The sequence below is a fragment of the Nothobranchius furzeri genome, chromosome 12, assembly GCF_043380555.1.
Source record: "Nothobranchius furzeri strain GRZ-AD chromosome 12, NfurGRZ-RIMD1, whole genome shotgun sequence".
Lineage (NCBI taxonomy): Eukaryota > Metazoa > Chordata > Actinopteri > Cyprinodontiformes > Nothobranchiidae > Nothobranchius > Nothobranchius furzeri.
In genome coordinates this window covers 7,058,875-7,076,593 of record NC_091752.1, presented here as the reverse complement: position 1 = coordinate 7,076,593, position 17,719 = coordinate 7,058,875, and the positions used below count along the sequence as shown (strand labels likewise).

General features: G+C 40.8%; 2 protein-coding genes across 6 annotated transcripts in view; one reads left to right on the top strand and one right to left on the bottom strand.

Moving 5' to 3' along the window:
* The window catches only part of ikzf1 (IKAROS family zinc finger 1 (Ikaros)), a 29,939-nt gene extending 26,601 nt beyond the window's left edge, over positions 1-3,338 (bottom strand). For 2 of the 5 annotated variants that reach the window (XM_054749919.2, XM_015944116.3), the window contains exon 1: positions 2,994-3,338. In XM_054749919.2, the coding sequence (XP_054605894.2) occupies positions 2,994-3,138 (145 nt within the window). In that variant the 5' untranslated portion in view covers positions 3,139-3,338. The remainder of the gene's footprint in view (positions 1-2,993) is intronic. The other 3 variants (XM_015944115.3, XM_054749920.2, XM_015944117.3) reach the window with 3 other exon arrangements.
* Positions 1,860-15,811, top strand: LOC139062045 (uncharacterized). Its single transcript, XM_070542193.1, has 3 exons — positions 1,860-2,279; positions 3,742-14,279; positions 14,622-15,811. Exons 2-3 carry the CDS (start codon positions 13,881-13,883, stop codon positions 15,135-15,137), a joined length of 915 nt encoding a protein of 304 aa, XP_070398294.1. The 5' UTR covers positions 1,860-2,279; positions 3,742-13,880; the 3' UTR covers positions 15,138-15,811.
* Positions 15,812-17,719: the final 1,908 nt, after the last annotated feature.

Here is a 17,719-nt window from a genome sequence, read left to right as displayed (position 1 = left end):
TGGCCAGGGCTGCATATCTGAGGAGTCACCAATGCTCGTGGCCACATTAATAATGAATGGTCCTGAAGCCTGCAGCAGATGGGCCCGGCAGCCTCAGCCCCGGCTCCGGCACTTGAAGAAGCCCACGTTGGGGCTGCGGCCCGGTCCAAGCAGCCACACGGGGAGAAGTGAAGCTCCCAAAAATAGCAAAATGAGCCCAAGGGAGAAGGGGAACCAAGGCCTTCCTGTTTTACTGACAGATGGCTCCACACATTTGGAACAAATAGTTGGAAGCGACCAGACTGCTCTGTCGAAACTGACGAGGTTCTGCGGAGCCGAGTCAGGAGCTCAACGCCATCAGCCGCCTGAGACGCAAACAGAAAGGGAGAAGGAAGGACGGAGGAGGAGTTCAAAGGTCACTGGTGGCGGTTTGTTTCAGGCTGCGTTGTGTTACTTCACCAAGCTCTAACCGCGCTCCTCTGTTCAGCTGGAGTTTGGAGAACCGAGGCAGACTTGGTGCGCCCTTGTTTCCTTCTTTCTGTTTTTTTCTGTGCAGATGGCGCCTGGGGAGACACGGATGGGTCGGTGGGGTGGCAGGGAGTGTGGAGTGGTCTGGTTTAAAAATAAATAATTAATAATAAAGCAAGTTCCTATTCACAGCCACAACCCACTTGTGTCGGCGTGTGGAGAGTGATGAGCCCGTAGAACATTCAGGAAGTTGTTTTCAGTTCAGGCTGCGATGCTGAACTGACGCCGACATTTTTGTCGACTTTGAAGCGCCAGCGAGGCCGTTTACTCCTCCGTTTCTGGTTTTCCCTCTTAGAGAAGGACACTTTTAATGAAAGCAGATGTAAAACAATCCATTTTCCCCTCAACGTACGAGTCGTAACCATTCTGATCCTACATCCACTCACTCAGCGTGAGCGGCGAGCAGAGGCAGCGAGGCAGGTGGAACCTTGTGACACCAAACGCAGCGGAGCTGGAACAGTTTTGGTCAGAGTTTTATCAAGTGGGGAGATGCAGGAAGACGCTTGTGGGCTGTGTGTGTGTGTGTGTGTGTGTGTGTGTGTGTGTGTGTGTGTGTGTGTGTGTGTGTGTGTGTGTGTGTAAGTGAGAGAGGTGCAGAAGCTGCACCAGGGAGCAGGGTGGAGATGAGAAACAACAAAACCGTTAACAGATACCGAGGACCACGCCAGCAGAAAGGATCCTCAGAAAAAACGGTTTCTTTAAATTAACCATGAAACTCAACATAAAGCCAGAAAACGTACAAAATTTAGAAAAAGTTTCATGCTTGTCACGTTTATTTACATTTAAACTGTAAAAGTGTCCACCCTGGACATAACAACGAACATATCTGTGTTTTCTAGAGGAGCGGCGAAGTGACCTTTCTTATCAATCACAAGGAAAAGTGATTATGATAGACTGTGAGGCAAAGCGGCGCGTCTTTAGAGAGATCCTCATCAGTAATTCATGAAGTGTACGGGTGGAAGTGGGTAGATGGTGTTAGCAGATGTGTTCTGGGAGCCTGGGGGGGGGGGGGGGGGGGGGGGGGGGTAAAGGTGCACCCAGAAGAAGTTTTCTTAATTTGCATCTGACACACTTCACTACTCTGCTATTCAGACAGTACAATCATTTTAATAACTGTCTGTCTTCCTCAACACACACACACACACACACACACACACACACACACACACACACACACACACACACACACACACACACACACACACACATGAAAGATGGTGCATCTGCAGACTGATTACTTCTACTTCCATCTCCCATTTTGGCATTTTCTGTGTTCAACTTTAAAAGTTAGGACAAAATCATCTTTTTATTTTTTGAAAAGTGTTAGATTTGAGTTTTAGAAGATAAAAAGCAGAACAACACGAATAACGAATGTTTCTGAAATTGACTTTTACTCATCAACTTTAGAAAAAAAAGACTAAAATCGACAGAAATGCTGGTTTTGGTTTATAAATTCACAAAAAGTGGACACATTGTGTTTTAAACGTTAGTGATTTTTTTTTATTTATAGATAAAAGAAGCATGGGAGAATGTGACATTTGTAATTTTCTTTTTAAATTTGAGTTTAGAAGCAAAAGCAGCTTGTTGGTGCATCTTTCAGCTTTGGGCGTTGATAAACAACTTTTTCTGCTCTGCGTAAAAAGTTTCCCGAGTCCTGCCTACATTTCATTTATCTCTTCTTCTTCTTCTTCTTCTTCTTCTTCTTCTTCTTCTTCTTCTTCCTCTTTCAGACTCAAAGGCTGGACAGAGAACAGACCCGCACTAACGCTGAGGTATGAAATCATCACATATTTCCATTATTGATGGTTAGATTGAGCGCCGCTCGCTGATTTCCTGTTAAAGACGCGCACACATATTTCTCCTCACCGTTTGTTTCGAGGCCCTCTGATTATTTTATCCCATTTAAATAAAAATATTTTGTAAAAACTGGCCCAAAAAGACTCTTTCATCATTAAAAACAACTTTTAAGAACTGCAGGATTTGATCAAATGCGCGCAACTGTCGCAACAAGTGCGCACCCTGAAGCGTCAAAGCGTTGAAATGACACCAAAACATCTAAGTCATGAAACTTTTAAAGACTTTATTCATAAACGTAGTTGATTTAAAATAAAAAATAAAAGTTGGATGAATCCCTGAAAGAGAACACGTGGGAAAAAGGGAACATTTCCTCTACTTCCTTAATGTAAAGTGGCAAAAACGCGGAAAAAGGAACCGATTTTCCTGCATTAGGTGTTTTATGGTGTGTTTGTTTGGTGCTGTTCTATAATAAAAACTCATATTTGGTGGCGGCTGAGCCGCACCAGTCCGGACCTGATGCTGAGGCGCACCTGCACCGAAACTACCAGGAGGCTGCTGAGTGTTTTAGTTGAATTCCCAGTTAGGCGCAAAAATTTCCTAAACTCACTAGAGCTGGTTTAGTTTCCCTAAAGGTTCAGAGCTGTCTGTGAGGCCGGACAGCGGCAGCGCTGCGGTGGAGGTGACTTTACCTGCTATTCCTTGAGTTTGCAGTATGAAGTTCTTCCAACTGTCCCCGGCTCCATGTGCAGAAGGTCGCAGCGCCGCGGCGGCCCCATGGAGCTGCGCCCGGAGTCCCTCCCCTCTCCACTGCACTTCCTCGTTCCAGCCCAACATGACTTATGTCTCTGAGCTCGGCTGGGGCATTTTGCTCGCTTTTATCCACAGTCTGCAGCGGGAAGTCGAGCCGCCGAACCCTTGGCACGCTTTGTGCCGTGCCAATAAAAGCTGACACCCAGCAGACCAGAACTGGCAGCCATGCATGAGATGGGATGGGGCGCGCGAGGAGAGTGGACCATTCATTGTTTATTTATTTCATTCATTCACACGGAGGGAGCTGATGGAGGAGGTGTGCGTGTGTGTGTGTGTGTGTGTGTGTGTGTGTGTGTGTGTGTGTGTGTGTGTGTGTGTGTGTGTGTGTGTGTGTGTGTGTGTGTGTGTGTGTGTGTGTGACACATGCATATTGGACAGCTCCCCTCCTGCTACCTGCAGAACTCCATTAAACCTAATCAGCTGTTTTCTTTTGTTGGATGATGACTTTTTCCTCAGTGTTTGATCTTTTTGGCTTTTTCTCTTGGTCTTGTTTTTGCCCCGTCACAAGAAAATAAAGCAGATAGATCCTCATCAGGCAGATTCATTTACTGAGACGTGCTCTTAAACCAGTTTCACAACCTGCTGTTAACTTCATGTAACCTCAGACAGGACCACTTTTGTCTACAGAACTGCCTCAGCAAGATGTTGTAAATGTCCCTCAGAGGTTCTGGTCCATCCTGACATGACAGCAGCAGATGCCGTTCCAACACACCCCAAAGGTTCTGGACTGAGATCTGGTGACTGTGGAGGCCGTTGGAGTCCATGGTTATGGCCACGTTCTAGAAACCAGTTAGAGATGATCTGCATGATCCTGCTGGAAGCAGCATCAGAAGATGGGTCCATGTGGTCATAAAGGGATGGACATGGTCAGCAACAATACTTGGGTAGGCTGTGTTTAAACCAGGCTCAGATGGGACTGAGGGGTCCAAGGTGGATGGGGCCAGAACACCACCGGCAGCAGCCTGAAGCCTTGATACAAAGCAGGATGGATTCACACTTTCATGGTGGTGACAGCCAATTCTGACCCAACAGCTGAATTCTAGACTCATCAGACCAGAAAAGGTTTTCCAGTCCCTTCTGGTCCAGTTCTGCTGATGCTGTGTGAACGGTAGCCTCAGCTTCCTGTTCTTAGCTGACAGGAGAGACACCTGGTGTGGTCTTCTGCCGCTGCAGTCCATCTGGAGCAGCTGGTGTGGTTCTCCTGACCTTGGTGACCACTCTCCTCTGACTGTTTCATGTTGGCTCCAAAACCATGAACCGAAACAGATAGGTGGCCCATGTTGGATGAATTACTATGTCATCATTTTAAGACTATTTGAGTCTGGGGTTTGTTACACAATGGAAAACAAACAAAAATTAAAAGATAAAGTAAATAAATGAATGGATCTAAAGGGGTGGCCATAAACACCCCACCTCCCCCCATAGTTGCACCACTGATTAATCTGATATAAAGCTTCACCACAGACTCGGCTTCCTGTTTTATACAATCTCCTCTGTGAGCAGCAGCTTACTGATACAGAAACAGGATGCAGCCTAGTGACGTCGTGTCAGAGATCTTTGCATCACGAATGTTTTTGAAATAAATGTGACTAATAAATTAAATCTGTATGCTGACGACACAATTATTTACACACAAAACCAGAGATAGCCTGGCTGATCCTAATGTGAGTAAAACAGGTTGTTAGTTAGTAGGAGAAATAGTAGGCATAACAATCTGTTAATAGAGATGTGATAAGTAAACAATTAATGACCCCCAAACTTGTCTGAGTGAGAGGACAAAGTGCTTTACTCAGTCATTCACCCATTCACACACTGAAGGTGTGAGTAATAATTTCATATATTTGTTGCGTTATGGTTTATGCTCTTTTATGAAAGAGGAACCATTCTACATTTTAATTTGTGATATTAATTTTATTAAATTAATAACCAAATTGTATAGTTTTAAGAAGACTCAAAGGTTGTTTTCATCGATAAACTGTCGATAATATCCATGGGTCTGTGTTAATTATTAATATTGACTTTTATTTAACTTTTAACATCTTCATGGGAAGGTTCACACCGTTTACTTCTGATAGAAAAATAAAAACAGAAAATTATTCTAAAAAGTATTTTAGAATAAAAAATGTAATATCTCATCTTACTTATTTATCAATTCTTGTATTTTTTATGAATGTTTTCATTTTTATTACATTATATTCCAGGGGCGGATTTAGGACTGAAGAAGATCCGGGGCTTAACACACGACACGCACTGGTCAACATCATATATATTTGTCTTGTACTGCATTATTTTTAATCTGAAGCTACAAATTAAGCGTATTCAGGGTAGAGTATTGTTCCTCTTAGTGTTTAGTAGGGCTGGGGGTAAACGATTATTTTTAAAACGATTATTCTGACGATTATTTGATCGAATAGTCGACTATTCTAATGACTAGATGATTAATCTAGTGATTATTTTTTTATTGCACAGCTAAAAAAAAAAAAATCTCTAATCAATTCCTCAAAAAAATAAATTGTTTCTGTAAGAGAATAAACACTACAGGCCTTCCATTTTGTGTAACACTGCTTTTATTGTGTTGTGGTTGGTTATGTTCTGGTGACGTGTAGAACTTGGGAGTGCAGGCTGCTGCCTGAGAGGTGGTTGAAGACAGAGTGTCTCCATGCTGCTTTGTTTTGGTCACTTATGAGCGTGAGGCGAGTGGTGTTACGACTCTTCCTGGGGAGTTTGGCTCGTGTGCAAAAAGGAAGGGACAATAATGTGGGATTTAAAAGTTAAAATGATGATCAGGTTTATTTACAACTACAAAAAAACATAAATCTTTCCATCCATAGGTTGGGAATAATAAACTAATTCTGCCTGTGGGGAATTAAAACAAAAGTACAAATAAGTAGGGATGTCCCACTGGGCAAAGATTACAGGGTTCTGGACCAAAATAAGGATCTCCAAAGGTCCAAACTCTAAACTGGGTGGTTAAACCAAACTCAAGGTGATATTTTAAACTAAACCAAAAGCCCACGACACTCTAAATATAATAAAAGGGAGATCTACACCCCAAAAAAGATGAACTCTAAACCAAAACGTAACAGCTTATCCAAACGCAAGAAGCTGTTAGCAAAAATGCTAACAGTAGCTTTACCAACGTAAAGTTGAAGTTACCAAGTTTAAATAAACCAAAAATACCCAGCAGCAAGCAGACCAGCACGGAGGAGAGACTGCTACCACCAAAACAGCTCTCCTAATGTCTGAAAGAAGCTCCTTTATGAAGGGAGAAATGCTCCCGGTGATTTTCTACATCTGCGGTAGAAACGAAGCAGCGCATCTGACCCCGGAAGTTGTTGTCCGTTGACGGGAGACGAAGGCGGGCAAAACAGGAAAGGAATCTAGTAGCGGACGAACATTGTTCCGGTTCTTCGGTATTTGGTGGAGACGTTAGTGAGACGGAGGAGAGGGCGAACTAGAGGAAAAACAGGCAGATTCCTTCTCTATTTACAAACTCCTGGGGATGCAACAAGTGGGCGTGGTGCGTCTACTACCGGATCTGACGTCGACAAATTTTTAGAATCGAGCCGTCAACGTCATCGAGGCTTCGCTACAGCCCTAGTGTTTAGTGTGAGATGATAGTAAATATTCCCTTTCTTTCTCCAACAACTAGTAAGCTAACTTTAGGCAAACCAGCAGCACAACAAATATTTTCAAATAAGACTCACAAACCTGAGTCAACACCAGTCTCATCAAAGCTGGGGTTCTGCCGTTGTACTTTTGGTCTAAAAACGTCCTTATGTCCATCTTCACTCATGCGTTTCAGGCAGAGACTGTTGAAGAAGCCGGCTGCTGAAGGGCTTCTTCAGTGGTGGAGGCTCAGGCAGGCTGTATACAAACTACTGCCAGCTGCTCCCTCTCTGTTGGACTTTGGTACTGCATGTTACTTCCACGATTTAGATCCGGGGCTTTTCATAAAACATTCAGGGCTTGATCCCAAGTAGCTGAGCCTAACGCCGCCCCGTTATATTCTATTATATAATAATGTGTATTGCTCAAATGGTTTCATCATTTCAAAAAATATGTTTGCATTTTTCTTGAGGGTAAAGGAAAAAAATTCAGCAACACTCTACAATAGGGCGCCTTTATTAGCATTAATTAGTGCATTATTAAGCATTCATAAACTATTAAATCAAGTATTGACAATTACTTTATATTAATGTTGTGTAACGCATTACTGAGCAACCCCCCAACTCTTTTTCCTAACCTTAAGGGCACTTAACAGTTAATAATATCGGGAATGTTAGATTGATAAAGGAACCCTTTGTTTATTAATGCTTAATAATGCACTAAGTAATGTTAATAAATGCAGCCTTGTTTTGAAGTGTTCCCAAACAAATCATTATAGTTCTGGAATTTACAGTAACACACATACCACGCACTAGTCTTTTCATAAGACATTCAGGGCTTGAGCCCAAGTAGCCGGGCCTAATGCCACCCCTGCTTCGGAGTATTACATAGAGTCAAGTTTTTACTGACTAATTCTGGTTTGTTGGCATTGTACAATTCACTGATTGTTATTGTGTAGAAATCTGGGGAGCAACATACAAAAACTATACACAACCCTTATTTATTTACAGAAAAGAGCTCTGAGAATCATCATTTATAGCAGCTGTAGAGATCCATCAAATCCATTGTTTATTAAATATAAATTACTGAAATTTCATGATCTAAAAGACTGGAAAATCATACAAACCATGTATAAAGCCAATTTAGGTACTCTACCAACAAACATTCAGGGGATATTTGAAAAGAGAACTAGTAATTACATGCTGAAAGAAACTGATGTGTTTACAAAACCTAGATTTAGAACTAAAATTAAGGAGTGGAATATATCTGTAAATGGTGTTAAATTATGGAATAACCTTAAAAGGGAAATTAAAAATCTCTGTCATTTAATATATTAAAAAAATGTACCAAATTGAGTGTACTAAATAATTATGAAAATGTAAATTAAATCAATGATCATGATCACACTGGAATTAAGAACAGGAAAAAGTTTTAAATGAATCTGTATGTGTGTCTGACAAATGGAAATTATATATAAATTGATTATTTCTACTGGAAAAAGGGGACAGAAATTATAAGATATTTTTCTTCATTCTGCTCCTTTTCATTCAAATTTGATTTTTTGTTATGTCTTTCTTATTGTTTATATGTTTTTATTTGTTTTTATTTTAAATGAATTAAACGAAGAAAAAAATGCACCAAGAAGTGGCTTGTTAACCACCATAAAACAGCTCAAAGAAGAAGAGCAGAGAGGAAATGGATATGGATAAACAAGTGCCCCACCTGGGCCACCCCATTCTAAAAGATCTGGACACACCACTGGGTTTGCACACATGTTCTTGATGGAGAGATTGATCTGTGGTTGTGAGCTGCGGCCACAATGACAATAGTCGTTGTTCCACTGGAGTTAGGGAAATTTCTGGAAGGGGAAAAGTTACCGGAAGATCAGCTGGCTTGGTACTTTCAGCCATGGTTTTCCTGAAAATTGTCCCTTTAAGGACTTTGCTAAGACGTCAGAATATTGCAGCCATTTCGGCAGTGAGTGATGTCATCGATCAACACCAAAAGGTGTCCACGGACAATAATAACATCAGAAATGTTTTTTTTCTGTCAAAGTGTAATTGGATCCGTTTGAGGGACGGGGAGATGTAAAAGCCGCTTTTAGTTACCAAAAGAAACACCGCTGCTTCATTTCCTTTCCTTCCATTCTGCTTCACCGGCGACTTCTTCTAGTTTACAAACGGTTGTCTTGGTGACATCAGCCGATGTCATTTCTTGGGGCAGCAGTAGCTCAGGAGGCGGGGGTAGCTCATCAACACCAGCGTGTGAACGTGTGTGTGAATGGGTGAATGTTGTAGTGTAAAACGCTTTGGAGTCCTCTGACTCTGATACGGATGCGGGTCATTTATCATTTCCCACTGAGTTACAACCAGTCAGTGTGAGTTAACCACACGTCCCACCCAACAACTCCACCAGGCCTTTCTGAGCACATTCCAATGTTCGGGTTCTCCGATGGTTCCTGAAATGGTTCTTTTGGGCTTACCTGGTGAAATCGAGACGCACGCTTAACACGCTTAACACAAAGATCCGGTTAAATCCCCAGAAGTTCCAATGTGGGGTTAAAACTGTCCCTAACCACGCGTAGATCCTCCAGCAGGGGGCAGTAGACTGGATATGGCAGGTTTCTGATGAAGGTACCAATCCTGATGCTCCATCTGGATGATTTAAGGCTAGAAGGTGATGTGATATGATTAATTATGATGGCTACAGGTTTTCCTGCTACCCGACTGAACATCCTAGGAGAGGCTCTTAAAATAAACAAACAGGTGTATAATCCACGCTGAAAACTTAGAGCTGGAATAAAATATTATATTTATGGTTTGATCTTTGTTTTGCTAATCATTTGTTTTCACTGTCTGCCCCGGGGATGGACCCTAGCCTCAGGAACACCATCCCTAACTAAAATAAATAATGCATTTAAAGATTCATAAAACATTTTTAGATTCAATATTTTAAATTAAATCGTTTTTTTTAGTTTAGTTTATTTCAAACAAAGAAAACATACATAATTTTTTTTAAAAACACCACAAACAGAAAAAAAACATATCATCATCCCTTCTTCTCTGTTTGAAAAGGAGTAGGCTGAAGTGGAAACTTATATGTCCCTACCCCTTTATACAAGTAATTTTTACTTGTTTACTAAATCTAACACAAAACCTACATTAAAACAAACAAAATGGTGCAAGTCACCAAAAAACCAAAAAATCGTCATTAGAATAAAAATGAATCACAGAGGTTTATGTCTGTGAAACATTAAAAACCTTATAAAATGGCATAAAGGACATAAAACAAAACAATAAATAAACAAATCCCCACAGACCACAGAGGTGAAGAATAAATAACACCAGAAGTTCATTCTAAACATTAAGAGTAAAACTAACTTCTTGTTGTGTCAAAGACCCTGAAAATAAGAAGTGAGTCTCCTGTCTGACATCTGCAGATAACTCGTTCCAGAGTTTAAGACTCCAACTGAAAACACTCCCAGTAGTTTTACTGGTTGAAGTCTCCGGTTTTCTGTTTTTTTACATGTTTTTTTTTCCAGTATCCCATAGCCATCTGGCCCCAGAGACGGTTCTTATCTCAGGAGAGGCCGCGTGCGCTGGATTGCTGAGTCACCTTTCATGGGAGGTTGCCCTTATCTCCCAACAAGCACGACATTCAAGTGGTTTGTTACAAAAGGAGGAACTTTGGGCAGGAGTCCTGTGGCTGGCCTCGTCCTCACGACTGAAGCACGGACTGCTGCAACGTTTGCCGACTTCCTCAAAACATCGCTGCTTCGCTTCTTTTGTGTGTGTGTGTGTGTGTGTGTGTGTGTGGGGGGGGGGGGGGGTCAGTCTTCTCACACATGCAGATGTAAAAAATAAAAAGCATCAAGCTGTGAGTGCAGACAACACTCTGGCAGAGGGATGACTCGGCACCTTAGGGAAGGGCCGTCCGGTAACCTGCTCACTGACGGGACAGTCCTGATCCCAGCAGAACTTCCGTAACTCTCCAGCACCAATCAAAACTACGGAGTTCTCATTTCAGCTCCACAAATACTTCAGGACTCCACCGAGTTTGCTGCATCACATCAAACTGCAACACACTCCTCCTCCTCCTCAAAGCACGCCGTGCATCTGTAATTAATACATTTTTTGCCAGCAAGTCTCAAAACATCATCAGGTAGTGCAGCTGGTTGACTGGCGAACAATAGGCCAGGGATGGTTCTTATTTCATGGATCTTTAAGCAGTATTCACCATTTCACACTTGGAAGCATGAGCAGCATGTAATCTTTAATTGGTTTCAACATCTTAATTGATAATCACACGAAATAGTCCAATTTACCTAAAAAGTCAATTGCAGAGTGAAAAAGTCTCTTTCTTTAGGAATGCATTATGCTGTGAGGATGTCAGGGTAAATTAAATTCCCCTCTGCACACTAAAGCATCAATTTCCTTATGGTAATTATCTGCTGGAATAGACGTGTCACTGGAAGGAGGCAAGCATGCTTGACATTTAGCCTTTTTATGGAGAGGCAGTGAAAAAAAAATTAAGACGAGGAAAAGGAAATTAATCTCCAGGCCAGGCAGGCATTGAGAGATCCTGGAGGATAGCGGCAGAGTCAGTGACCATGTTTGTGAGCGTGTTTTCAAAAGAGATTCGCACAGTGATTTCTGCACATTTACCATAAAACAGAAAGCTGGCTTCGCTTGTATTAATCACAGCAACAAATACGTTTCCTCATGAAAACAGTGTTGTGGTTTTCTTCAGTCCATTCAGAATTTTTGACAGTTTTTAATATTAGCAGGGCTGGGGAAAATGTTAGCACATTTACAAGTTTATTTTTTTATTATTTTTATCACATAAACGTTTCAAATCAGCCAAGAAATGCAATGTTAGACAACAATAATTCAGTTTTTAAGTGATGCTTTCATCCAGTAGGGGATCAACAGAAACAGGTCTCGTTAAATCATGAATTTCCCGATTAAACGCGTTACTTATAAAGCAGAGCTCAGTCCTACCAGCCACACCTGAACCCTACAGAACTGTAGGCTCAAGAAATTACGTCCACAGAATCTGTCTGATGATGAAGAACGACTTCAAAAAGCAACACATCAGGACCCGTTGCAAAGATTTTCAAGACCAAAAAACCCAGAACATCAAAAGCGCCGCAGGACTCACTTGGTTAAGGTCAGAAAAGCTCAATATCCAGGGGACTAACAAGACAAAGGCTGGTCTTTCTGAATTGTGTGCATTCTGCTCCACCTAGAGTCAAACAACATCATCATCAGCACGGCCAACAAAGATGATCAGTGCTGAACACAGCATCAGTAGTTTAGAAATCAGAATCAAGTGTAGTGCCCGCGGAGCTAAATACGTTAAAAAGTCTATAGCTACGTTAAGACATGGTGGTGGCAGTGTGATAGTCTGGGGCTGCTCTGCTGCTTCAGGACCACCTGCTGTAGCTGACGGAGCCGTGAATTCTTCTCTCTAGCTGAAAATCCTGGTAGAGAAACCCTGACCTTTGACCTTAAACAGGCTCTTCATACTTGAAAACCCTCCAATGTGACAATTCTACAAAGAAGAGCGGGAAAAAAACGTTTTGCTTCATTTGCTTTTGAAATTTGTACCATTGCAGTTACTCAGTATCTCACTGGGCTGGGACTGCTGGTAAGCTGCAGCGCACACAACATAAACTAACACTAATACTAACTTGGTACATAAGACATTTCTGTAGCAACCTGTGAAAGTTCAAGCCAAAAGGAATCAAAACTCCCCCTGGTGGCTGGCTTCAGTACAAGCTCTACGTCCTTCCTATTTTATTTAACAGAATATTTTATTGATAAAAAAAATGAAAATATGCTTCAGAAACAATATTTCATCTTCGCAAAGCTTAAGCTTTAAAATAACACTAAACAGCTTCCTGTTCATCACCCTACTGGTTAAAAATAGAATAACACCTGTCATAAACAACGCTGCAGCAGCCTGCCATAGCTAGCGCTAACAACAAGCTAATGCTAACATGTGTCAACTGTTACTAAAATTAACCACAAAGTATAAAGGTCCACAGTGTTGGACACAAAATAGTAGTGGTTACAAGCAGTGATGGGCAGTAACGCGTTAAATGTAACGTGTTACAGTAATCCAATTACTTTTTTGAGTAACGGGTAAAGTAAGGGATTACAATGGCAAAAATGTAATTAAACTGCCGTTACTATGGTGCAAGCAGGCTGCGTTACTGCGTTACTCAAATGAGTAGAGCGCGTCTCCTGACGATGACGTCTAAACGCGTGCGCCGTCTATGATAGAAAACAACAGAAGAGAACAATGGAGCGTGACAGAGAGCATGTGCGTTCGGCGTTTGATGGTTGGAAGTATCGCCACTACTTTCAGTTTGATTCTGTAAAAACTGCTAACGTGGATTCTACATCAGACGGCCCTACTGCTAGTAAACAGGTGAAAATAGATGTAAAACCCGCCGGGCTTGGTGCGGCCGAACTGAAAAAGCTTGTTGCTGGCTATGTAGTGGAGGAGATGTTACCGATTTCCACTGTGGATTCTGAATCATTCCGACGCATCATAGACAAAATTCCGATTAAAAGTGGTGTCAGACTACCCCAGAGAAAGTCATTCTCAGAATACCTTGAGCGAGAATATGACATCATGAACTCCTATTTGAAGGCAACACTTGAAGAAGGTAAGACTTTGTTTCCACTACTGCTGACATTTGGACGGTGAATAACAAAAGTTTCTTGGGTGTAACAGTTCACTGGATTAATTCCACTTTACAGCGCAACAAGGCAGCCCTTGCATGTAAGAGGATTAAAGGCAGCCACACATTTGATGTGATTGGAGCAGAGATTGAAGAAATTCATTCCACATACGGGTTGCATGGCAAAGTTGTTGCCACAGTAGCAGATAACGCATCCAACTTCGCCAAAGCATTCAGAGTGTATCAGTCCTGTGATTTGGAGTCTGAATCTGAAAAAGAGGATGATGAGGAGGAACCAACTTTTACAGATGTCATAAATGTTCTGTCAGCCCCATCTACAGAAGGTCAGGTTAGCCTGCCTCCACATTACAGATGTGCATCACACACCATTAACCTGATATCAACAAGTGATGTTGAGAAACATCTAAACTCCAGTGCAGAAACCAAGAGTGTGTACAGGAGCAGCATGGCGAAGTGCTCTGCTCTTTGGACTAAAGCAAGTCGATCGACATTAGCTGCTGAACAGGTGGAGGAAATCAGCCGCAGGAAGCTAATGGTACCTACATCCACAAGGTGGAATTCCCTGTATGAAGCAATTTCAAGAATCCTCACTATACCTTCAAATGAACTTAATCCAATGTGTGTAAAACTGGGAATCAAGTGCTTTACTGAAAAGGAGTATCAGTTCTTGAAAGAATACATCAGTGTGATGAAGCCCCTGACAGTAGCTCTGGACATCTTGCAAGGAGATGAGTGCCCTTATGGAGCTCTACTACCAACACTCACAAGCCTGATGTCAAAGACACTTGCCCTGAAAGACGACCTCTCTAAAATGACAGCCACCCTTCCAGATGTCATTGTCAAGGTAAGATTATAAATTAATATTTGCATTGGATGGATTTAGTAATCTATTCATTTATTTATGTATTTTCAACACCCTACATGGAATATGAATGTTTTACTGTGTGTTAAGTAGTGTTTACAAATTTTAAAATGATAGAATAAAAAACCTAACCTAAAAACAATTACTAATGATGAACATTAATCATAATATCAACAAAAGATTTAAATAAAGTGGTCAGATTAAATAAAAATAAATGAATCTCATTCAAATTATTATCACAATAATCTAAAAGAGAAAATGATTGTAAATATAACATATAATAAAATACATAAATTCTTTGATACATCTTATTGAATGTTACAGGCCATCAAGACTCGCTTTAATGCTGTTCTGGAGAGCCAAGAAGGACGTCTTGCAGCGGCCACCTGTCCAAAGTTTAAGCTGCGTTGGCTGAGAGATGAGTGTAGCCGAGTGCAGGTGAAGGAGCTTCTTATCACAGAGTGTCGTACAACTGCTGCTGCAACTGCTGATGTTCCCCAAGACTCCCAACCTCCAGCCAGTCCAGATGAGATGGACTTTTTTGACTTTGAGATCCAACCCAGAGAATCCTTCTCAGCAGAAAATGAAGTAACTGACTATATAAGGTCAGGGCATGAGCTTGAGATTCTGAATCAGTTTCCAATTGTTAAAAAGATTTACATGAAGTACAACACTCCAACTCCATCCAGTGCACCAGTGGAAAGGCTGTTTAGCTTAGGTGGATTGGTGCTTTCCCCGAAAAGAAACCGACTATCTGATAGAAGGTTTGAGAAGCTTCTGCTGATGCGATATAACCACTGCTTCACTCCAAAAGAAAACAAAACATCTGGTAAATTTTAGGTTAGTCATGATTTTAGACTGGGTCTAAAGGTAGCATGGAACAGAAAAAACAATGCTTTAACTGTTTTGGAATCAGTTACATTTACAGGTTTTTGCTTGAAATCATAATTGAAAATTATATTTTTTTGGTTAGCCATATACACTGAGACTAGGTCTAAATGTAGCATGAAACTGAATTCTCTGTTTTGGTTGTTATGGCATTACTCTAAGTTCCACTTCACCAACTTCTAAAAAATTGTTAAATGGAATAGGGTATTTTTTAAATTTATTTTAGTTGTATTTCACTAGAATTTACTCTAAGTTTAAACACTGCAAAAGTTTGTCATTTTAAATGCAGGTATGTGCAGAAATATAAGAAAAAAACTTGATTTATTTTCTTAAATTGTGGTGAAATGTGCAATAAACAGGTTTATATATTAAACTAATTTCTTTGACTGTATCAGAGCCGGTTGCATTCGTTTATTTAGTTTTTTCTTCATGCAATGTTTGTAAAGGAAAAAGTTAAAACCAATAAAAAAATTTAAGAACAGACAGTTTCATGATTGAATTTTATATGACGGAATATACTTATAGCCTAGTCAGGTTGTGTTTCATATTTTCACAAAGTAACTAAGTAATTAAGTAACTAATTACTTTTGAAAAGAAGTAATCAGTAAAGTAACGGGATTACTTTTGGGGGGAGGTAATCAGTAATTAGTAATTAATTACTTTTTCCAAGTAACTTGACCAACACTGGTTACAAGTCAAGTAGCAACAAAGCCAGGTCACCATCAGTCCTTGATTTTCTAGGCCCCGTTAGCACCCTCAAACTAGCGTAGGAAATGTCGATGTTCACTCTGGTTTTAGCTCTTTGCTTCACCTCCAAACACAATACTCTCTAACTTTTACTTCCAGGCTCCGTCATGATGCCAACAAGAAAGAAAACTTTTTTTTTTTTTGTGAATTTTATTGACGATCATCAAAGTAAAAATGCTAACCACTAGCATAACAGCTAACAGCCGTAAAGCAGGTAAAGAACTCCACCCGCTTCACAAAACTATCATGTATGGTTTTTGGTCGGCAGAGTGGTGTCAGATATGAAACTGGTCAAGTTTCTAACTCAACAACCACTGAGATCAACGTTAAGATTAAAATTACATCAGTTAGTGTTACTTTAAAAGGAAATATGTTAAGATTGATCATTATTATTATTGTTAGTACTTTTATGATCAAATGAATGACAAATGATCTCTTTTTGTATGGTGCCTTTCAGAGTCAGAGGACTCCAAAGCGCTTTACAGTGTATCATTCATCCATTCACACACACGTCAGTGGTGATGAGCTACGATGTAGCCACAGCTGCCCTGGGGCACCACCGGTCCCTCCGATCACCACCAGCAGGCGGCAGGTTGAGCGTCTTGCTCAAGGACACAACAGCAGAATTCTCTGTCCAGAGGTGGGGGTTTGAACCTGCAACCTTCCAATCACTGGACCACCCGCTCAACTCCTGAGCAACTGCTGCTCCCCATTTTAAAGGTTTAAGCACCAACAACTTAACCAAAAATGCTAGACTTCTGATCAGAACCAAGAATTAAACTACCTTCTAGTTCCGGGAAAATGTTTTAGCCCCGCCTCCTACATGTAAATCATTGTCATGATATAAAAATAAAACTCCACCATGGATCATTTTCAGGTTTTAACTTTTGTTGATGCAGGTAACTGCATTTCAAAAGACATTGTAATTAATTATTTGATGCTTCAAAACAACCATGTGTGCCCAATCTGATTCCAATACGTTTAAGATGGAGATCTGATATTAACCAAGTATCAAATAAGGAATTTTAAAAACACGTTAAGATGATAAAAAAATCAACTCATCAATCTCGTTAGTAGTTTTGATCAATAAATGTGAAAAATGCCTAAAATGTCTCTAAACAATGCAGAATCATTGGTGTGTTCAAGTAGAAATCCGCGTGAAACGTAAATCTAAACAAACCATAGATGAAGAGAAACAGGAAAATGAGCTCATTCCTATTTCCTGTGTGAGCGTGAAGCTGCACAAACCACAGACGTGAAAAAGTGAAACACTGCTGGTAAGCACTTCGTACAGACACCAGTCTGCATTAAAGCCACATAAACACGTAACGAATGCCTCTGAATGCTGGGTGTTGTGTGGACAGCAGCCTGTATTCAGTCTTATGTAAATCACCATGAAAATGAATAATATAAACCCAGTAATAATAATAATAATAATAATAATAATAATAATAACCCAGTAATATCCTCCTATAGTTTTTAGACCAGTTAAATATGATATACTACAGAGGAGAAGCCTTGCTTTCCCAATATATTTCCTCTTCTGTCCCTCTCCTTGCCTTTCAAAACACACACACACACACACACACACACACACACACACACACACACACACACACACACACACACACACACACACACACACCCTGATCGACTGAGTGAGTCTGTGAGAGAGCAAACGTTGAAGAGGACAATGCAAAAGCTCACTACCCAGAGTCAGAAAACCACTCATCTAAATCAGGGAAATTATGATAATGGAGGATCTCATTATTCTCCAACCGACTCTG